General features: G+C 67.6%; 4 protein-coding genes across 4 annotated transcripts in view; 2 read left to right on the forward strand and 2 right to left on the reverse strand.

Moving 5' to 3' along the window:
• EMIHUDRAFT_450467 (hypothetical protein) overlaps positions 1–1,897 on the reverse strand; it is a gene marked incomplete at its 3' end in the record, with an annotated part of 3,121 nt that extends 1,224 nt beyond the window's left edge. Inside the window, exons 1-5 of the mRNA XM_005777535.1 lie at positions 1,787–1,897; positions 1,291–1,559; positions 861–1,213; positions 409–786; positions 139–234 (exon numbers count right to left, since the gene is read on the reverse strand). Of these exons, the coding sequence (XP_005777592.1) occupies positions 139–234; positions 409–786; positions 861–1,213; positions 1,291–1,552 (1,089 nt within the window). The 5' untranslated portion in view covers positions 1,553–1,559; positions 1,787–1,897. The remainder of the gene's footprint in view (positions 1–138; positions 235–408; positions 787–860; positions 1,214–1,290; positions 1,560–1,786) is intronic.
• Positions 1,898–5,929: 4,032 nt separating this feature from the next.
• On the forward strand, positions 5,930–10,225 carry EMIHUDRAFT_435287 (hypothetical protein). Its single transcript, XM_005777536.1, has 8 exons — positions 5,930–6,452; positions 6,631–6,834; positions 7,432–7,593; positions 7,883–8,065; positions 8,346–8,387; positions 8,460–8,538; positions 8,585–9,150; positions 9,479–10,225. The coding sequence occupies exons 1-8, from the start codon at positions 6,006–6,008 to the stop codon at positions 9,932–9,934; spliced, it is 2,139 nt and encodes a 712-aa protein (XP_005777593.1). The 5' UTR covers positions 5,930–6,005; the 3' UTR covers positions 9,935–10,225.
• Positions 10,226–13,640: 3,415 nt separating this feature from the next.
• Positions 13,641–14,459, reverse strand: EMIHUDRAFT_354267 (hypothetical protein). The gene is made up of 2 exons (XM_005777537.1): positions 14,403–14,459; positions 13,641–14,373 (listed from the first exon to the last, which is right to left on the reverse strand). The coding sequence occupies exon 2, from the start codon at positions 14,329–14,331 to the stop codon at positions 13,726–13,728; it is 606 nt and encodes a 201-aa protein (XP_005777594.1). The 5' UTR covers positions 14,332–14,373; positions 14,403–14,459; the 3' UTR covers positions 13,641–13,725.
• A 1,551-nt stretch (positions 14,460–16,010) lies between these two features.
• EMIHUDRAFT_206317 (hypothetical protein) lies at positions 16,011–18,860 on the forward strand (the record flags this gene model as incomplete). Its single annotated transcript, XM_005777538.1, has 4 exons — positions 16,011–16,094; positions 16,203–16,424; positions 18,261–18,578; positions 18,810–18,860. 4 exons carry the CDS (start codon positions 16,011–16,013, stop codon positions 18,858–18,860), a joined length of 675 nt encoding a protein of 224 aa, XP_005777595.1.
• Positions 18,861–21,284: the final 2,424 nt, after the last annotated feature.

The raw sequence follows: 21,284 nt of genomic DNA on the forward strand, positions 1-21,284 counted from the left end.
GGCTCGTCCGCCTCGACGAGCAGCGCGGCGGCGCCCGGGATGTGCACTCTGCGAGGCGCGCTGCTCCGGCTACCCGCCGGGCGCCACTCCCCCCCGGAGAGTGAGACGGCGGCGGAGAGCCCGCGCCTGCTAAGTCACCATTCCGGATGACCAGAGGAGTGCCTCGCCATTGCCGGCGGCGGAGAGCCCGCGCCGCAGATCGGCGAGCGCCTCGTCGCGCAGCAGGCAAGTGAACTGCGCCGGAGCCCGCCCGAGGAGCGGCCCGAGCGATGCGAGCGCACCGCGCGGCTTGTCGGCGCCGCCGCCGCCGCCGCCGCCGCCTCCGCCGGCGTGCCCGCCGGCGGCGTGCGCGAGCTTGAGCAGCGCGAGCAGCTGCGGCGGGTCCGAGGCGACAGAGGCGACGGCGACCGACATCGGGTCGCTCCCCTCCTCGCCGGCGTCCGACGCGGCGGGAGCCGGCGGGCGCGAGAGAAGCAGCAGCGTCGCCTGCCGCATCGCGAGCCGCGCGAGGCCGAGCTGCAGCGGCATCACCGCCCGCCGGCAGAGGCTCGCCGCTGAGAGCGGCACACCGCCTAATGGATGGCCCACCGTGCTCGAGCATGAAGCCTTCGCCCGGCTCGCCGCTGATAGAGGCACGCCGCCGTCGCCCGACGCTGGGGCGAGCCGCGCCGTGGCAGCCGCCTCAGGCACCGACAGCTCCGCGGCAGACGCGCGCAGCAGCAGCGGCGCGTCGCTCGCCTCGCACTTTGTGAGCAGCGTGACCGCCGTGCCGTACCCCGCCTCCGCCTGCTCACGCGGCACGCAGCTGTGAAGAGGCGCCGCTCACACCGCGCACCGCACCAGCCGCGCCCCGCCCCAGCCTCGTCGGCGACGCCTTCGGCGGGCGCGTCCACCGCCACCACCAGCCCGACCTCCCCGCCCGGCAGGCGGAGGGGCGAGCCGGCGACCAACTCGAGCGCCGACAGCGGCGGCAGATGCGCCGGCGCGCGAGGCGCCTCGCCCTCGCCGAGCTGCCGCGCCTCGCCGCCGCCCGCGCCAGCCACGTGCGATGCAAACGCCCCCCCGCCGGAGGGGCTGCCGGACTGCAGCGGCTGCGGGCTGCTTCCGCCGCCGCCGCCGCCCGCGCGGACGGCGGCGGAGGCGGCGGCGGCGGTGGCGGCGGCCTCGTACCCATAGTCCATGGCGGCCAGGTTCGCGGCCGGGACAAACTCGCCTACTCAACGGCGACTTCCTCCCACGTCTTCGAGCGGGTCGGAGAGTGCGTGGTGGACGAGGCCCGGGCGGGCTCGCCGATGCGGGCGGCGGCGCCGGCGGCGCCGGAAGGGAGGCCGCTGCTCTTGCTCGGCGCGGGGCGGGGCACCTCCACGCGGAAGGACTGGCCCGGCCGGATCCCCTGAGGCAGCACGGTGCGGAAGCGCCGCCCCGCCTGGTCCTGCACGAGCACCGACTGGCCGGGCGCCACCGGAGCACCGCCCGCCGGCCAGGTCACGGAGAGGGTGATCGAGCCGCGCGGGGCGTCGGGCTGAGCGTCGCGCCCGGCCGGCGGGGGCATGATGAACCTGGGGAGGGGGCCGGGCAGCTCCTCACCAGAGTGGCCGGCGTGTGTCCTCGGCCGGCGGCGGGAGGACACTTCCTAGACACTTCCTAGACACTTCCTAGGCAACAGACCGCGCACTCGGCCGGCGGCCGTGAGTGCTCTGCCGACCGAGGCCGGTCGGCACCCCCCGTCCCGGAGTGTCTAGGAAGTGTCTACGAAGTGTCTACGAAATGTCTAGGAAGGTACCCACAGCCGTCTGGGCCGACTGCGGGCGCCCCGTCGAGCCTCGTTGCCGCCGCCAGCTCGCCGAGGCGGTCCGAGGTGAGCCCGCTCTCCCCCCCCGCCGCCTCCCCCTCCGCACCGCCCCCCTCCTCCCCACCCCCCTCCCCCTCCTCCTCTCCGTCACTGGCGGGCATCGGCGGCGGCTCCTCATCACCCGCCTCCTCCTCCCCCTCCGCCGCCGCCGCCGCCACGTCCATCAGCCAAGAGACGGCGGCGTCGGGGTTGCCGCGGCTCAAACGCAGCGCCTTGTTGGCTCACCGCGAAGCGTCGATGCCGAGAGGAGCCGGGAGGAGCCGTCAGGAGCCGAGAGGAGCCGAGCGGAGCCGAGAGGAGGCGAGAGGAGCCGAGCGAAGCCGAGAGGAGGCGAGAGGAGCCGAGCGGAGCCGAGAGGAGGCGAGAGGAGCCGAGCGGAGCCGAGAGGGGGCGAGAGGAGGCGAGAGGAGGCGAGAGGAGGCGAGCGGAGGCGTCGCCTTGTGGCACACAGCTGGCGATGCGTCGATCCCGAGCTCTGCCACGTTCTGCGACAGCGCGTACGCCGCCTCCCACCTAGTCGCGTGCCCAGCCACACTACTCACCCACCACCACCCAGCGGTGGGAGGACGCACGCAGCCGCGCGCCGCGATGACCGCCCGAGCCGCGGCGTCGGCGGCGGCGGCAGCGGCGGCGGCGGCGGAGAGGAGGGGAGCGCGGCGCCTGCGCCCTGCGGCGACGGCGGGGCGGCGACGGGGCGGGGCGGGGCGCCGTCGGCGCGGGTGGAGGATTCCATCGCGGCGACGAGGCGCGCGAAGCGCGCGAAGCCCTCGTCCACCTCGTCCGGCGAGGAGCGGCGCCCGCTCGCCTCCCTGCCGCTGCCACTGCTCCTGCCGCTGCGCGTCGCCGACGACGTTGAATCGAAGCTCGCCCGCTCCGCCTGCTCGCAGCTTGCCTGCGTGTCGCCGCTGCACCTCTCTCTTCCTCGCAAGGAGCCGCCCCTCGCCCCCTTCTCCGCCTGCGCGTCCTCCGCCGCCGACCCGTCCGCCGCGCCAGAGCCGCCCGACAGAAGCGGGAGCGACGGAGACTGCGAGCGGCCATCGAGCAAGAGAGTCGCCTGGGCGCGAGAGGAGCCCGAAGATGGCCCGAGACTGTCCCGAGGTGAGGGTGGGCCGCGACGCACCTTGCAAGCAGCAGCGGCGGTGCGCCGAAGGTCGGCGCGAGAGAGCTGCCTCCAAACCCGGCGGGAGAAACTCGTTCATGAGCTCGAGCGATCTGCGGCGCGAGCTGGCCGGCGCTGGGTCGCGCCAGCGGGGAACAGGTAAGTAAGGCGGCATCGACGCTGAACGGTCACGAAACCCACCCCACCACGCTGAAAGACCACCGGCCAGTTGACGACACACTCCCAGGCGCCCGCCGATGAAGCTGGGAGGATGTATGGAGGAATGGTAATAGAGAGAGAGAGAGAGAGAGAGACTACAGCCCACCACAGACACACTCCCTCTCCACACGTGTGCACACACCCTCACCCTCTCCTCTCTCCTCTCTCTCTCTCTCTCCTCCCTCATCCTTGTCTGCTGTCTGCCTGACTCAGGCACTCAATCTGCCGATGCGCGATTGTGTGTGGGCTGCTCCGAGGGGGCCCTCTGTGCGATCCGACGGGTAGGGGGGCTGTGCCCGGGCGGTGTCCGGTGTGGAGTCCCCTTCTGATCCCGCCTGGGATGTTGGGTGTGAGGTTGTGGCGGCTTCGATCCCAAGGGGGGGAGCTGATCCCACTCAATAACCAACTCTCAGGGGCAGTAGGTGGGCGAGCTTCAGGCACGCTCATCTCGATCGTCAAGACGTTGCTACGCGCGGTCTTCCGCGGGGGGAGCTGCGTCGACGGGTGCGGGACCGCGGCGCAGCCAGTGCCGCGGCGAGGCCTCAAGGCACGGCTAGAGGAGAGAGAGAAGAATAGATGGATTGATTGATGGATAAAGCGCCTGTTCACGGCATTGAGGGAAAGCCACGTTTTCCGCCGATAACGATTGGGGTGGGGGCCCCAACTCGTGAAAGGCCACTAGTTACGAGGACTCACCTCCATGACACTTCCATCTTCTCCCCGGACCTCGCAGCTCGCCGCGTCTGGTTTTATTTATCATGGACGCTATGGCGTCTAGGACGCGCCTGTTTTTTACGCCTCGTTTAGCGAGCGCTCTGCATGGCAGCGTGCTCCTCTTTTGCTGACCGCCAGAGCGGCGGGAGCACAGATTTCTTTTCTTAGTGCGGAAAGAGGCCTGTGGCATGCAGGGCAGCTTCGATGACGTCTGTGGCAAAGCTGGGGAGGTCGAGTACCCCTCTGCGCCTTTGCGTCCTCACGCCACCACGCTCCTAAACGGGCGGACATCCGTCACCAAGAAAAGGGTGGTTGCTTGTCTGCGGCTGTGGGCGTGCTATAGCCTCGTTTTTGTCGGGGTCATGCTGTTGCTTGCCGGCCCCCCGATCAATACCACCCTCGAGTTCAGCACCCGCCTGGCTCGCTCTCCCTTAGTTACACCGTCACCGTCGCCGTTGCCGCCATCGCCGTCGCCGTTGCCACCGTCGCCGTCGCCATTGCCACCGTCGCCGTCGCCGTTGCCGCCGTCGCCGTCGCCGTTGCCACCGCAGTTGCCGCCGCCACAGCAGCCACCGCCGCCGCCATCCACCTCTCCCGCGCCGCCGCCAGGCTCACCGCCGCCCGCCATGTGGACGCTGCACGCCTCGACAAATTGCTACGCCGGGGCTGGCGCGGAGGACCTCGAGACACCGGGCGGAAGCTCATGTTGTACGCTTCCGTCGAGGGTGGACTGCTTTGCGCGGTGCGACGCGACGGCGGGCTGCGAGGCGGTAGTCGTCACGTCGACGGATCCGGTCCTTTGCTACCGTCGCCGCTCCGTGGACCTGTCGTCCTGCGCGCAGGGCGACGCTGGTTACGACACGCACGTCCGGCCCAGCACGCCGCGGCCAGCCCCTCCACCACCACAGCCGCCGCGACCGCCCAGCACGCCGCGGCCAGCCCCTCCACCGTCACAGCCGCCGCGACCATCTCAGCCGCCGGGGCCTCCTCTGTGTTCGGCGTACACCTCATCGCAGCCGCCGATGCCCGTATGTGAGCGCGGCGGTAGAAACTACTGGGCGGGCCCGCCTCACGGGCGCTTCGTGATGCAGCAGCGCCGATGGGAGCGGGTCAATGCGGAGCTCGGCAAGTCGTACACGCTGCTGCCGGTGACGCGGACGACCGACGAGTGGTCCCACAGCAGCGACAACGTTTGGATGTACTATGGCAGAGGCTGCTCGGACATAATGTGGTGCACGGGCCGCACGCTGGGCGGCGTGCACAAGCTCCACGTCGCAGCTGCACTCATGCAAGAAGACGAGCCCTCCTGCGATTTGGAGTGCGTGTCAACGTTCTTCGCGTCGTATTTGAGCGGCGCCGCAGGACAGCTGGGCATGAGAAGAGCGGACGTGAACACTGTCGCGGTGCGGCGTGCCCTCGACCACAAGACGGCTTGGTACAATGTCGATGCAGCGTTGGGATGGTACCGGATGACCTCGTGCGGTAACCTCCTGAATCTCTGGATGTATGCGGCGGCAAGGCGCCGAGGCTACGACAGCCTGCAGTTCTACGCGTCGCCAACCTGTCCCCCAGGTGGCGGGCGCTTCGCTTGGCACGCGGAGCTCGTGGACTTGCGCGAGCCTGGCACCAACGCGGTGACACAGACTCGCAGGGACGGGCCGTGGGTGCGGAACAACGTCTTCTGCCGCGGCGAAGCTTGCCGCCCGCCGCCCGCGTTCGACAGCCGAAATGTTGGCGAGTGCCTGTCGTGCCTCGGGTGCAGCGGGGCTTGTTGACCGTTGAGATTTTCATGCGTCCCTTTCGTAGTCCGCAGCGACGAGAAACTCGCGCGTCGGGCGTGTCCGCGACCGGCGGGGCGGGCCGGCGGGGCGGGCCGCCAGGATGCGAGGTTCCAACTGCCATTGCCGCAGTTGCGACCCGTTTAGCACCACACTCCTCTCCTTACCAACGTGGTAGGTAGGCAGGTAGAAAGGTGAAGAACAGTCTAAACGTGGTTTTGGCAACTACAAACGAAAAAAGAAAAACATTTTCGCCACACAGCCTCTCACCTTGGCCGCTCCAGCGCCCCCAAGGAGAACTGTGAGGTCAATCTCCGTTCTCTCAATCAACGAATCCGCAACGATGGTCGGCGTCCTCCGCTCCCTCGGCGCGCCCGCGCCTCTTGGCTTCCTCAACGGCGAGTGGCAGCGCCGCTGCGACTACGGCGGCCGCGCGCACTACAGCAAGGAAGCGGGCGCGGCCGGCGGCGCTGGTGCGGCAGCAGTGGAGCTGCACATCTTCTTCGACGGCGAGGGGTGGGCGATCGGCGCGCTTGGCAGCGGCCGCGGCGACGCCTACGCCTTCGCCGCGTCCGACGCGCTCCACCCCAACACAGTCGACAAGGAGGCGTGGCGGCTGCGGCTCGCGGGCGCGTCGTACCAGTCCTCCTCCTTCTTTTCGGTGCAGACGGAGGGTCCGAACAGCGAGGCGGAGCCCTTCTCGATGGAGGAGCTCGGCGTCGACTACTTCCTCCGCGCGCCCCCAAAGTCGCGCCGCGTCGTCTGGTTTGTCGACCCGACTAGCGACAAGGTGTGCGGAGCTTTCCGAGACACTTCCTGCTAGCAACACGCGCTTGCCAGAGGGCGGGTCGAGCCTCTGCCTGAGCCGTCGCGCCTCGGAGGCACTGCGGGCCACCCGTGCCTTCTCATGCCCTCCTGCCTTGCATACCCGCCAACCCACCCTCCCTCGCGCGTCTTCCTTCTCGCAGGGCACCGTGCTGCACTCTGCCGCAAAGAGCACGGCGGCGACGGGCGGAGGGGGGCGCGGGCAGCCGGGCAAGCGGTACTGCCACCTCTGCCACCGCTGCGTCTCCGCAAACAACTGGGTCTCGCAGCACCTCGCCAACACCCACCGCGCCGCCGCGCCGACGGGGCTGCTTGCCATCAGCACGGGCGACGAGAAGACCGTCGAGGTGCGGACACTTCCGAGACACTTCCGAGACACTTCCGAGACACTTCCGAGACACTTCCGAGACGCCTCCGAGACGCCTCCGAGACGCCTCCGAGACACTTCCGAGACACTTCCGAGACACTTCCGAGACACTTCCGAGACGAGCGGACGGTCGAGGGCCGCCACCTGCCGCCGCTCGTCCTCCAGCGCCGCCACACACGCCGCTCCGAGACACACACACACACCGCGGGCGTCACGAGGTGCCCCTGCCTGGCTCCACCCGCTTCGTGGGCTCAAGCGCCTCGTCACCATCTCACGCCGCCATACTCGCCCCTCTCCCTCTCCCTCTCCCTCTCTCTCTCTCTCTCTCTCTCCCTCTCCCTCTCCCTCTCCCTCTCCCTCTCCCTCTCCCTCTCCCTTTCCCTAACCCTTTCCCCCCCCCCCCCCCCTCTCTCTCTCTCTCTCTCTCTCTCCCTCTCTCCCTCTCTCGCGCGCACCGCCCTTCCTCCTGCCCTCGCCACTCTCTGCGACGCGAGCTGACGCGCGTCTCTGCGCAATCTCAATCTCAATCTCAATCTCAATCTCAATCTCAATCTCAATCTCAATCTCAATCTCGCAGGTGCGCTGGGTGCCGCCGCACGCCGGCGGGCCGGTGCTGCCGGTGACGGCGTACCAGCTGTCCGTCTCCTTCGACGAGGGCGCCACGTGGAGCGAGAACCTCTCCCCCTCTTTTGCCGACAAGACCGCCCCCGCCGCCCGCGTCGAGATTGCGCGGCTGCAGGCTCTCGCCATGCTCACTCCCTCGCCTCCACTTCCCCCCTCCCCCTCCCCCTCCCCCTCTCTCCCTCTCCCTCACCCTCTCCCTCTCCCTCACCCTCACCCTCACCCTCACCCTCACCCTCTCCCTCCCTCTCCCTCACCCTCACCCTCACCCTCACCCTCTCCCTCTCCCTCCCCCTCTCCCTCTCCCTCTCCCTCACCCTCTCCCTCTCCCTCACCCTCTCCCTCTCCCTCTCCCCCATCCTCACCCTCTCCCTCTCCCTCTCCCTCTCCCTCACCCCCACCTGCAGGCTCTCGCGCCGTCGGGCGCCTCGTCGCTCCGCTTCGCGGTGGCGGCGGTCAACGTGGCGGGGACCGGCTGCAAGAGCGACGCCTCGCCGCCCGTCTCGCTCGCCGGCGGCGTCGCGTGCGCGCCAAAGCGCCTCCGCCACTCCTCCTTCACCCCCCCCACCATCGACCTCGCCGCGGGCACGGTGCACCCCTCCCCCCCCCTAGAAGACGCGTCTATGCTGCGCGTAGCATGTGCTGCGGGTTCTTGTGTGCCGACCGAGCGCTCGAGAGGACGCGTCTTCGTGTATGCAGCCGCACTCCGCCGCGTTCTCGGCTGCATTCGCACCCCTCGTGCTCGCGCAGTCCTCTGAATGCTCTGCACGAGACCGTCCCCCCGCCTTGAGACCGTCCTCCCGCTCTGAGACCGTCCTCCCGCCTCGAGACCGTCCTCCCGCTCTGAGGCTCTTCTTCTGCACCACGCAGGTTCACAGCTCGCACGCCGCGCCGGCGCCGTTCCTCACCTCGGCAACGCGCTCTCGCACGCGCGCTCTGCATCGGCGAACCGCAAGAGTGAGTGGGTTGCGGAGTGAACTACAGGCCACAATCTCGTCGGGCCTCTTCGGCGGCGCAGTCTTCGGCGGCTTCGGCGGCGGCACCTCCTCCTCCCCGCCTCGGCGTTTGCGTCTTTCTTCTTTTGTTCACGCCTCGTCCTTCTCTGACAGGCTCCTCCTCCACGACGGCGTCGCCAGCGAAGGTCCGGCGCGTCGAGGCGCCGCCGCCGCCCTCCCGCGCTCCGATGCCGCGCTCCGCGGGCGCGGGCGGCGGCGCGGGCGGCGGCGCGGGCGGCGGCGCGGGCGGCGGCGCGGGCGGCGGCGCGGGCGGCGGCGCGGGCGGCGGCACGGGCGGCAGCGCGAGTGGCGGCGCGCAGCAGAGGTGGCCGTCGTCGCAGCTGATGTCGCAGGCGTCTCCTCCAGCGCTGCCCAGCGCGGAGCTGCCCGAGCTTCCCGGCCTCGGCCCCGGCCTCGCTTTCGACCTCGGCCCCGGCCTCAGCCCCGGCGGGGGCGGCGCGTGCGGCGGCGGCGCCGGCGGCGGCGGCACGGGGCAGCACGGCTCGGGGCAGTACAGCACGCCGCTGCAGACGGCAGGCTGCTCCGCGGAGCCTCCGCCCTTCCCCGACGGGTCGCTTGCGGGCGCGTCGCGGCCGCGAGCCGACTCGGACTCGCTGATGCTCGACTTGGGCGAGATGCTCCAGTTCTTCCTCCGCTCAAAGTGGAGGACCGCCGCCACCGTCTGCCAGGCGCGGCGCTTTCCGAGACACTTCAGAGACACTTCAGAGACAGCTCCGAGACACTTCAGAGACAGCTCCGAGGCACCTCCGAGGCACCTCCGAGGCACCTCCGAGGCACCTCCGAGGCGCCTCCGAAACACTTTCCGAGGCGCTCCGGAGGGCGCGACACCAGGAACATCTGAAACGCGATACCGCCCAGTTGCCTCGCTCTTCCTCTCACCCCTCCACCTGCCAATTCTCCTCCCCGCTGCCCTTCACCCCTCCGCCCGCCTCTCTCCTCCCCGCTGCCCCTCTCGCTCCTCCCAGCCGCCACCGCCTGTGCCGGCAGGCCGCCTTCAAGCTGCGCAACAAGGAGGCGGCCCCCAACGACGACGACGAGTCTGAGCCGCCGACGCCGCGGTCTGCCGCATCGGACGAGACCGAGGCGGCGGAGGCGACGGCGGAGGCGACGGCGGAGGCGGAGGCGGAGGCGAAGGCGGTGGCGATGCCCGAGGCGGAGGTGGCGGAGGCGAAGGCGGAGGAGAAGGCTGCACGCACGACGGCGGCGGCGGCGGTGGCGGCGGGCGCGGCGGCGGGCGGTGGGGCGAAGGAGGGCGGCGGGGCGAAGGAGGGCGGCGGGGGCTTGTTGGCGGCGCCGCTCGGGGAGGAGGAGCTGGACATGATGCTGGACACGGAGGACGTGCTGCGGCTGCTGCGCGGGTGTGACTCCAAGTGGAGGACCGTGCGCGGCGGCGCCGTCCGCTTCTGCGCGGCGCTGCTCGGCAAGGTGCGGATCGACTCGTAGGCGGCTGGGACGGGGGGGCGGGGGGGACGGGGGGGCGGGGGGGACGGGGGGGAGGCAACACGCTCGCTCTCTCAGACACTCTGCCTCTCTCCCCCCACCGGGGCTTGCATGACCTTGGGGAGCATGTGTCCATTTCCGGCACTCGGTGTATGTGTTGTCTCAGACTCAGTGCGGGCGCTTCTCAATCTCCATTGTGCATTGAGCATTGTTCAACTTCATGTTCCTTCAGCAGAGCACTCGCTAACCATATTGCTTCACAAGGGGCTATGCTCTAAGTTTTTTCATCTTGGCATGCGACGACGCACTCGCCCCTAGCCCCTCAATCGGCCGAGTTGATGCTTGATCGGCGCCGACAGACAGTGGAGGTCTAAGCCGAACCCGCCGGGCCGCTGGCGGGGTGACGGTCTAGACCACCACTGCAGACAGCCCTTCCCGACGGGGACGCCATCACCCTCGCCCAGGGATCTACAACGCTGTCTCAAGGTCCGACCTGTGGGCTCTGAGGCATGCCTGCGCTCGGCACTGTGGGCACCGCCTCGGTATACAAAATTGACAAAATGCGCCTGCGGGCGGACCCTCACAGATCACAGATCACTTATCAGAGGGTCAGCCACGTTCTGCCCGTGGGCGGTGAGCACACACCCTGCACTGCATCACACTCACACCACGCCCTCACACATCACAGCCGTCTCTTGCCCAATCACACTCACACCACTCGCTCACATCACCCATCTCTTGCCCACACGTGAGCACCCTCCTCCCGCTGCATGCTATCCTCCTTGCCTCGTCCTTGCGCCACCTCACTCTCGCCAAGCTTCATTCTGCTCACAGCACACGAGCGCACTGACGCGCCATGGATGCACTGACACACGCCACACATGTATGTACATGTGCGCTGACAGAGCTTCCTTACCTTGGACGGGCCGCCGCCGCAGGCCGGTCCTATAGTTAATAAAGGTTGCCTGTTCATACTCCTCGACCGCAGGTTTCATTTATTTATTTATTTCCTCGACCGCAGGCCGGTCCTGCCGCCTCCGGCCTTCCATCAAGAGCGGGCTCGTCTTCAAGGGCGCGAGATGTAGCCGAGATCAGCCGAGATGCAGCCCGAGGTCTAGCCGAGATCTAGCCGAGGTCTAGCAGAGATCTAGCCGAGAGAGACTAGCCGAGATCATAGCGAGATCTCGCCAGATTGGAGGGGCTCTAGTACACACGCGTCTGAGTGCCCCCCCCCCCACCGCCCGCCCGCCCGCCGCGATGGCTCGCCCGTGAGAACGTGCGCCTCCTCTCTGGCATATAACGGTGTGGATAACACGGTCTGTGAACCGTTCACACAGGTGCCTCGCCTACCGCGCGATGAATTGGGGCCGGATGGAGGGGTGAGCCCTGCCTGCGCGTCGCGCCTGCACTGTGAGAATTCACCATCTGAGCCGGCAGAGAGTCGTGAGAGAGAGGGAGAGAGAGGTGAGCAGTACAAGGCCTGTCAAGATTCACCTTCATGAGTTGCGAGAGTTCGGCCATCGATGTACTCGATGGTGACGTCGAGTCGGCCACACGGGCACACCGTTGCCCTTCATCACAAGCATCCCATTGAGCTTTTCTACGAGATTGTCTTGCAAGCAAATACTTGGCAACTTGGTTGTGATGGATCACGAGTTTCTCCTACCTTGCCCAACCCCCACCACCTCGTGTGTGTGCAGAAGTTTACCTCACCTTACCTTACCTTAGTCCTTACACGAGTTTCTCTGACATCTGAGTCAGTCTGCTCTTGGTACACCGCTTGGTTTTGGAGGTTCACGAAGACGCTGTTATAAAATGAACTCGGGCGCACGGGACGCGGCACAAACGGGGCACAAACGCCAGGCTACAAAGACGGGGAGGCACGTAGTGACGCAGGGGAGTCTAAAGCCGTAGGCGACGGCGGCGTCCTCCGACGCCACGGCGAGCCTGAGCTCGGTCGCAATCTCTTCCGCCGCCGCGAGCTGCAGCGCGACTGACATGCGCTGGGCCTGCAGCGACAGCCACGACCGCGTCGACCAGCTCGCCTCGTCCTCGTGCTGCCGCTTCGAGAGCTTGTTGCGCACTTGTCCTTCATCTGGTAGAACAGCCGTTTGACCGCGTTGCACCACCCGCCGAAGGTTTCGAACAGGTACATCTGCACGTCGGTGTCCGAGCGCGAGAGGGCGTGCGCGTAGTCCGCCTTCTTGTACGCCACATAGCCGCCGCCGTCGCTCGGCCTGAAGTCGCCGTCCCCGACAGCGCCGCGCTGCTCGAGGCCGAAGACGTCCGCGCTCGTGCCGGGCTCGGTGTTGCCGAGGCCGACGAAAGCGCCTCGCTGGCGGACGTCCTCCGGGTTGGAGGAGAGCGGGTCCTTGAACTTGACGTCGCCGACGAGGCGTGAGCGCGAGCGTCCGGCGCCCGCCACCGAGACGTCGGGCCGGTAGTCGTTAGAGTAGCCGAGGTGGTCCCGCGGCTCCACCTCGACGAGCATGGATGCCCCACACGCTCCGCATGACCTTGGCCAGGGCGGCGAGGAGGCTGTTATGGCGGCCGCAGTGCCCGAGGCGGCCGATGTTGCTGGCCGCGTCGCCCAGTGGGTCCTGCACCTTGCCGCCGCGCGCCGAGCAGGTCGGGGCGCCCCGCGCGAGCGCCTCGTCGAGTGGTAGCCCGAGGCGCCGCTGCCCGCTGGACGGCGATGCGCACAGCGCCCACGTCGGGATACGAAAGGGTCGCGGCGTGAGGGGACGGTGTTGAGGAAGGCGCCCGCCTGGTACTGGCTGACGGCGATGAAGCGCACCGCCTCCCGCCTAGCCACGCCCGGTAGCTGCAACGCATTCCAAAAAAGCCGAGCCATGCTGCATGATGAATGATCTGGGAGTAGCGACGCTGTGCGCTTTGTAGATGCTCACTGCCAGAATCGAAGCAGGCCAACGGGAGGAGTGTGTCGCGGTCGGGGAGGCCGTCGGGGTGAAATCGGAAGTGTGCGAGGCCCTCCTTGCAGTAGTCGAAGACCTGGCGGTCGTACTGCTCGTAGGTCCTCGCCACGTAGTCGTAGTCATCGAGGAGGGTGCTGTGTGCGTCCTGCAGCTCGGTGAAGATGGAGAGCTGCTGGAAGTCAGCCGCCGACTCGGCCGTGATGTCGACGGCTCGGAAAGGCGCGTGGAGCTGCCGAAGCGGCGTCCACACGAGCGCCCAGGTGCCGACCCACGCGGCTCGCCGGCATGGTGCGCAGGAAGTAGACGAGGGTGGTGTTGGAGCAGTAGCGCATGAGGCAGTGCTGCGCCTGCTGCGCGATGTCGAGGCTGGGCGCGTCGCGCAGCTGGATGATGCCGTCGAGCGGCTCGAGGGCGATGCGCACCCGCTTGACCAGCTGCGCCGAGCACCAGCCGACGTCGCCGAGAAAGGCGCCCAGCACCTTGATCCCGAGCAGCGTGCCGCCGCCAGCGCGCTCGTGCCCCTTCGTCGGCGGCGCGTTCGGCGTGCCGCGCAGCGCGACGCGCGAGGAGAGCGGGGTGATAGTAGTCACTTCCCTATCTATACGGTGTGCGATGAAACCTTGTACAGCTCCTATTAACTATATGGTCGTCAGAAGACAGAAGGAGAAGTCAGCAGAAGCGCGCGTGTCATTTTAATTTCATCCACATATGCCAATTTCCCAAGCTGTGGGGCGTTCATTTTTTTGGAAGTGTCGTGTACAAACTAGTTAAGTACAGTACAGTAGTAAATTCGACTTTCATCTCGCCGCCGCCGCCGAGAGGCGGGTCAGCACTCGACTCCTCGGACCCCATACTTTTTCACTTGGCGCTCCCAGACCGCGGGCGGCGGAGCGGACAGACGTTCTTGTGGTTCTTCCAGCTCGCTTTCTGGCACTGCTTCGAGCAGACCCAGGTCCCAGGCAGCTTGCACTCGCATCTCTGGTGGGCCTCCTCCCCGCAGACCACGCACAGATGCGAAGGGCGGATGTCTTCTTCCTCGATGGCGGCAACATTGGCCACGCGCACTCTCGTCGTTTCGCCTTTCACGTCGTCGTTAAACAGCTCGTCCTTCACGTTGGGAACTAAGATGCCGATCTTCGACCGGCGATCGGAGCCGAACACGTGCGTGATCTTTGCGAGCCTCCCGTTGAGCTCGGGACGGTCCGAGAGGCCCACGAGCTTGACGGCTGCGCCGACTTCTAGCCGGAGGGTGCCCGGGGTGATGTGGAGCGCGTCGAGGAGTCGAGCAGCGGCCTCGTCGCTACGAGGATCCGAGCTCGTGAGCCCCCGAGAGCGCGCCATGGAGACGCGCGACTCAGATGCCGGCCAGCGAGCAGTGCATTGCGCCGTAGTCAGCTTGGCGAGGTCTTGCATGTAGGATGTCGCAAACATCGCGCCAACGTCGCAGGCGCCGTGCGGGCCCATCACAATGATGGCATTTTCCGTTGGCGTGCGGTACTCCTTTGGACAAGTCGCATGCGCCAGCGCCTTCTGTGCCATGGCCTGCGCAACGATGGAGCTTTGCACCGAAGCACGAATTTTCGCCTGAACTTGGAGGCCGACGTTATATTCGCCTCCGGTCGTGTTCCACACGCCCGTGTACGCAGCGTAGACCGGCCCGGTCGACTGCCCTTCGGCGATGCGTGGGCATCCGATTAGCACCTTCTCGATGCCAGGTTCGAACGATGTCAGCACCTGCGACTGCGGTGTGGGGCCCGACACGAGACGAACGATGTCTGCGGTGAGGCCTGCCCGAGTCGCTTCATCGGCGAATATAACATCGACGTATCGCAGCACGTCAAGCTCCGCCAGCGTGCACTCGGGGAGCGTCGCCAGGGTGCCGGTGTCGGTGCTCATCGTCCCTGCGTGCGGCGCAAGTCGCCAACAAGACGCTGTACTCGTGCTTTGAGTGCATTAGTGAGAAAAAAAGTCTGTTTCTCGCGATTTCTACCGGCCTCGCCGCCGCCACGCCAGCGGACGGTCGTCGTCAGTGATGTTAGCTACGCCACCGTCTACCTCGTGCGCAATGCGCTCGCCGGCATCGAGCGAGCAACGTGTTCGACCGAGCGGCTTGCTGTGCGGACGGCTTCTTGTGGCTCTCGTCGAGAGCGTTTTGCGGCCCGGCGGGTGGGAGAGCATGTGTCGTCTGATGTGTCACTGTGTACGTCATATCAGTCTTGATAACAAGTACGGTCGATCCGTCAAAGCGATACACTCGTCACGATCACGTTGGACGGCTTGCACAGAGCTCTGTGCCGGCACGCATCAGGAAGACCGCCGTACGGCAAGAAGAGCTCGATGGGGAGCGAGAACCGTCAGAGGTGCTCACGGAGGTTTCGGAAGTCCGCCATGATGCGGTCAGTTCCCCCCAGGTTTGACTGCGTAGGTCGCGGAACTCGTTGAGTACTCGCAGCCTTTCTGCGCCTCCGTCTGGGCATATCAGCTGCTCGGCAAGAGCAGTCTTTCCGGAAGATATCGACGGTTTTCGAGAGCCACCCGCTTGGGAGCGATTGAGCGCGTCACGGAGGACTTCAGGTTACCCTTGAAGCTCCTCTGACGGTTCTCGCTCCCCATCGAGCTCTTCTTGCCGTACGGCTCGGTTCCTGTTGCTGGCACAGAGCTCCCGTGCCAGCCGTCCAACGTGATAGGAACGAGTGTATCGCTTCGACGGATCGACCGTGCTTATTATCAAGACCGATGTGACGTACACAGTGACACATCAGACGACACATATTCTCCCACCCGCCGGGTCGCAAAACGCTCTCGACGAGAGCCACAAGAAGGCGTCCACACAGCAAGCCGCTCGTCGGACAGGCGTGCTCGCTTGATGTCGGCGAGCGCATTGCGCACGCTTTGAACGGTGGCGAAGCCAAAAACACCGATGGTGGCCGTCCGCCGGCGTATGCGGCGGCGATCGGTCCCTAACCTGTCGCCCGCGGTCCCTAACCCAAAAGTGGTCGGATTCATCTACTTACAGCGGCGCGGACGCGGAGGAGGCGGTGGCAGGAGGGGGCTCTGGGGCGGCGGAGGCGAGCGCGGCGGCCGCGGCCGAGGAGGACAAGCGCGTCCGGGCGCTGAGGATTGCCCTGCAGCACAAGACGCAGATGCCCGTGACGGACGAGGAGGCCCGGGCTATCCTCCAGGCGCGAGGGGGTCGCGAGACGCCCGTGACGGAGGAGGAGGCGCGGGTCATCTTTCGGGCGCGGGGGGACGCCGGGCGCGGCAGGGCTACCTTTCAGGCGCGGGCGCGCGGGCGCGGCGGGCGCGCCGCGGCATCGCCGGCGCTGGCGAGCAAGGGCGGCGAGGAGCTATCGCGGCGTGGGAAGAAGGCGGTGGCGAAGGAGGCGGGCGAGGCGGTATCACGCGAGGAAGGCGAGGCGATTTATCGCGCGACGCTCGAGTCGCTGTTGGCGTCCACCGGGTGGACGCCGCGCGCCGCGGAGGAGAGGGCGCGCGAGGAGCAGCGTGCGCATGTTCGGCAGATGCGCTGGGCAAGGGAGCACGGCCGGGGGGAGCCGGTCCGGTGCTTTGACGCGGAGGAGTACGACGAAGGCGACGACGCTTTCGACGCGCTCTTCGACGGGGGCTCGGGGTACGGGTGGGATTCCCCCTCGGGGGGCGGCGCTTTCTTCTAGGCGCCCGCCTTGACCCAACATAGAGGGCGTTGTGTAGCCTAGCTTTTGGGTAATATAAAAGTGGTCCTTCGCGCTTTGGTCCCTAACCAAAAAAGCACGATTCTGAAGTTGGGCCCTCGACCTCCTCGTGCGCGCCTTCTCTCGCTGCGATCCCATCGACATCGCTCGCGCCGCGGCCGTCTCGCTTGTCTTCCACGCCTCACTCGCGGAGGAGGGCATCCGCTTGCGCCTGCAAGAGGCCAGCTACGAGCCGCCGGCACAGCCAGAAGGCGAGAGCTGCGCCGTGCGGTGGCTGTGCGTCTATGCGACCGTTGCGTCTTCGACATTGGTAGGAGAGGCAAAAAAAGAAGAAAACCCCCACGCTCCTGCTGGTCGCCGCCAGCAACGGTCACAAGCAGCTGGTCGAAGTTCTGCTGAAGCGGGGCGCGAAGCTGGCCGCGCAAAACAGCTACGGTGTCACCGCGCTGATGTCCGCCGCCCTCAACGGCCATGTGCAGGTGGTCGAGACGCTGCTGCGGCACGGGGCGGAGATCAACCTAACAGCGGCTCGCCGCCAACCAAGGCCGCGAGCAAGTGGTCGAGCTGCTTCTTCAGCACGGGGCAGAGGTCGACCTTCAGGACGGCGACGGCGACGCTGCGCTCACGAGCGCCGCCATCGAAGGCCATCCTGCCGTCGTGCTCCAACTTCTGCGGGCGGGCGCAGACATGGCGCTGCGCACTGCGGACGGCAAGACGGCGATGCAGATCGCCAAGGAGAAGGGCCACACCGAGTGCGTCGCGGCTGTCAAGACGTTTCTCGGCGAGGTGGCGGTGGGGAGGCGCGACGCGGCGGCGGTCGAGGCGGGCGGCGCGGGGGCAGGCAGCGCTTCGGGCGGCAGCAGCGGGCCTGTTCCCGAGGAGATCGGCGCGGCGGGCGGCGCAGGGGCGGACGGCGATGCCGCCTCGGGCAAGGGGGCGGCGGCGGCACCAACTGCCGCGTCCTCTTCCGGCGGCGTGGAGAGCGGAACGGGCGAGGACGCCGTCCCCGAGGAGGTCGTGGAGGCGGCTGTGCAAGGCGACGAGGCTGTGCTGGCGTGGCTCGACGGCGGCGGGCGGGTGGACGCGACTTTCACTCGTGAGGGTGTGAGCGGCATTACACTGCTGATGGCTGCCGCCGCCTACGGCCACGAGCGGCTGGCCGCGACGCTGCTGCAGCGTGGCGCTTCGATCAACCTGCAGGACAGCAAAGGCGGCACCGCGCTGCTGTACGCCGCCCGACAAGGCTACGAGCGGGTGACCGAGCTGCTGCTGCAGCATGGCGGGGAGATCAACCTGCAGAACAGCGAAGGCAGCGCCGCGCTGATGTTCGCCGCCCTCAACGGCAACGAGCGGCTGGCCGAGCTGCTGCTGCAGCACGGCGCGGATATCAACCAGCAGGACAATGCCGGCCTCACTGCGTTGATCATCGCCACCTACCAGAACGACCCCGCCGCTCTCCACTGCCTGCTGCGGGCGGGCGCCGACACGGAGCTGCGCACGGAGGCTGGATTCACGGCGCTGCAGGTTGCCAAGGAGGAGGGCAGCGCCGAGTGTGTGCGCGCCCTCGAGGAGCATGCGGCGGCCAAGGCGGCGGCCGAGAAGGCGGCGAAGGAGGCGACGAAGGAGGCGGCGGAGAGGGCGGCGGAGCGGGCGGCGGCGGAGGCGGAGGCGGCGCGGCACGCCGAGGAGCTGCTGGCGGAGGTCGAGGCGGAGAAGCGCGGCAAGGGCAAGAAGGGGAAGAAGAAGAAGAAGGGCGCCGGGAGTGGCGGCGCTGGGCCGTCGCAGGATCCCGAGGCGCCGTCAGAGGCAGCCGCAGCCAAGCCCGCGAAGCTGGAAAGGGAGGGGTTGATCAGGCTTCTCGAGACGCTGCACGAGGAGCGGATTCGGTACGGCATCACGGCGGAGACGTCGGTCGAGGGGCTGGCCGAGGCGTTGGGAGAGGAGGCCGAGGCGGCAGGCGAAGCGAGTGAGGAGGAGACGGCAGAGGCGGGTGAGGAGGCAGCCTTGGTGGCAGCGGAGGTGCGCCGGGAGGCTGAAGCCGAGGCCGACGCTCTGGCAGCGGCAGAGGAGGAGGAGGCGGCCGCGGCGGAGGAGGAGGCGGCCGTTGCGACCGCGCAGGCGGCAGCAGCGGCAGGTGCAGCAGCGGCAGCAGCGGCGGCGGCAGAGGCAGCAGCGGCAGCGGCAGAGGAAGCAGCGACGACGGCTGAGGCAGCAGCGGTGGCAGCCGAGGCGGCGGTCGCTGCCGCCAAGGCGAGGCGCGCGTCAGCGGCCGCGGCGAGGGCCAAGGCGGAGGCGGCCTAGCCGCGCGAAAAAGGACGCAGTGCGCAGTGGCGACCGGGGGGGGGGGGGCTCCGGGAGGGGGGGGCGAGGGAGGGAGCGTACTGGAGGGGTTCTTTGGGCCGCAATTTGGGGTCTGCGCGGGTCGAATGACTCGATTCACGTTTGTGACTCAGAGCTCGGCCTCGGGGCGTGTGCAGCAGCAGTGTGTCTCGTCTGCACGACGTGCTGTTTCTGGAGAGAGAGAAAGGGGCTGAGCTGGACCAAACAAAGTGCTGGGCTGTGGGCTCCTGCTGTGTGTGTGTGTGGTGGCGGCGTGTGTGGTGGATCCCTAGGCCTAGCCACGAATTCGAATACGCATGTTTTCCGGAAATTCCGCCCCCCCACACTGTGTGGTGGCGGCGTGCCGTCCTCCCATCCCTCTGTTGGGTCGTCTTTTGCTTTCTTTCTTTCTTTACACGGTGGTTTGCCTGTGATCGTGCTAGCACGCGCCAGTCCGCACCTGTGTCGAGCCTGTCTGCTGTGAGAGAGAGTTGATTTTGTTTTAAATTCTTTACACTGTGGGCACGGGACTATGTGTCTTGTGAGCTTGTTTGTGTCTGTGACTGTGTGTCGCTCGAGCCACGAGCGTGTCGTCATTCCTGCGAATCAAAGTGCAAATGGTGCACTAGGGCACCATAGGTGCAAGGTGAGAAAGAACAAACAACTAACAAGAAGAACACCGTAGGTAATAAGGTAAGGTAAGGTAACTTCTCCACACACACGAAGGTGGTGGAGTGCGCGTGGGTGAGCGGTCATAGAGCAGCGAGACACTATCACTTTCGCCGCGCACGGGCCACCGCCTCCGCGACGTACCGCCGCTTCGCGGCGTTCCACCCGAGGCGGGCGCTGTGGTTCGCCCGCAGCGTCTCCTCCGTCGGCGCCAGCCGCGCGCCCAGCCGCAGCTCCCTCCTCGCCTCGTCCGAGAGGAGGGGGTGGTGATGCAAGTAGTCAATCCGCGACAAGTGCAGGAGCTGCGCCTCTACGGTCTCTGGCACGTAAGTCAGCAGGTGCGTCGGCGCCTTTCCGTCGCCCTCCCTCAGCAGCGCCTATGGAGAGCACCGTCGGGGCGGAGCAAGATGAGAGTGCCATGCGCAACCACACGGCGCGAGAGACGCCGGCGTGACTGCCACGTGCCCAAACATGTCACGGGGCGCCAGCGTGTCCGCTTCCACCCGCGCGGACCGCCTCGTGTCCGCCCCGGCGCCGCGTCGAGGGGAGAGGTCGAGGTCGCGGTAGGAGCGGCATCGCCCGGAGTGGACGATAAAGAGGCCCGACTGCGCGTCGCCCTGCTTAACGATCGGTTGGTTGCGGGCGTAGGTGCGCGGCTGCAGGAGGTGGGCCAACGTGAGGCACTGCTCCCACGAGAGCGAGTGCGCGAGGCGAAGCGACGCGAGAAAGTGCGCGCGGGCGTGCAGCGAGGACAGCGGCTGGAGGAGAAGGCCCGAGGATCGCTGAGCGCGCTCCTGGGCGGCCATGGCGCGCAAGACGTCCGCCTGAGCCAGAAAAGGGCGGGGTGGTGGGGGTGCGGCTCGGTGCGCGGCTGCCGCCGCACACGTGCGTCCTCGCCTCGTCAATGCGCAAGAGTAGCGAGCGCTCGAGTGCGCGCGCGGCGTAGTGTGATGGCGGCAGCGCGTCGGGTGGCCGCATGAGCGGCAGGGACCCAAAGACCATGCCCGGCCGCACCGTCTCCAGGGTTCTGTCCCCTCCGGTGGACGAGGGCGACGATTCCGCCGGCTCCGCCCGGGACTGCTGCCGAGCAACCATGCCTTGCAGCACGTACCAGATGGAGCCCAGCCGCTCCCCCTCACGGATGAGCAGGTCGTCCATATCGGCCACTGTAAACACGGCCGCCTGCACGATCACCGCGATCCCCTCCTTCGAGAACGCCTTGAGCGGCCCCACCGACTCGCGCAGCACCTCCGAGAGCAGAGCTACGTCCTTGCGGCGCGGCGAGGGGTGTGAGCGCGCGCCCAGAGAGCCGGACGGGGCGGGAGGGGAGTCGATCTTCCGAGAGCGTGACGGGGCGGCGTGCCTTTGCGGATCGCTCACCCGGCGCGGCGGAGGCGGCTCGCATCAAGTTGATCATGTCGATTGTCGTCTTCTTGAAGCTCTCGAGGCTCCGCGTGGCACGCAGCTGCTCGCGCTTGGACGCGGCGTGAAGCCGGCCGGCAAAGCGAGCCGACAGGATCGCGGAGCGGAGGGCCAGCCCGACTTGCGGGGCGGGGCGGTGAGTCAACTCTGCAGGCTCAGGCTCGCTCTCCGTCTCCGGTGGAGGCTGCTCGTGCTGCGCCACGCGCAAGTGGAGCCGCACCGCGTGCGGAGTGAGCCTCTGGCGGCGGGGAGAGCAAGCCTCGGCGAGCTCAGCCGCAACCCCGCCGGTGCCCGCTTCCGCGGCCGCCGCCGGAG

Source organism: Emiliania huxleyi (genome assembly GCF_000372725.1).
Source record: "Emiliania huxleyi CCMP1516 unplaced genomic scaffold EMIHUscaffold_26, whole genome shotgun sequence".
Lineage (NCBI taxonomy): Eukaryota > Haptophyta > Isochrysidales > Noelaerhabdaceae > Emiliania > Emiliania huxleyi.

Bases quoted from the DNA above. Each gene is read 5' to 3' on its own strand.
- EMIHUDRAFT_354267 (XM_005777537.1), bottom strand. From the start codon at position 14,331: ATGGGCCCGCACGGCGCCTGCGACGTTGGCGCGATGTTTGCGACATCC.
- EMIHUDRAFT_435287 (XM_005777536.1), top strand. From the start codon at position 6,006: ATGGTCGGCGTCCTCCGCTCCCTCGGCGCGCCCGCGCCTCTTGGCTTC. The intron at 6,453-6,630 runs GTGTGCGGAGCT...TCCTTCTCGCAG, and splicing joins TCGACCCGACTAGCGACAAG to GGCACCGTGCTGCACTCTGC. The intron at 8,388-8,459 runs GCAACGCGCTCT...AGTGAACTACAG, and splicing joins CGGCGCCGTTCCTCACCTCG to GCCACAATCTCGTCGGGCCT.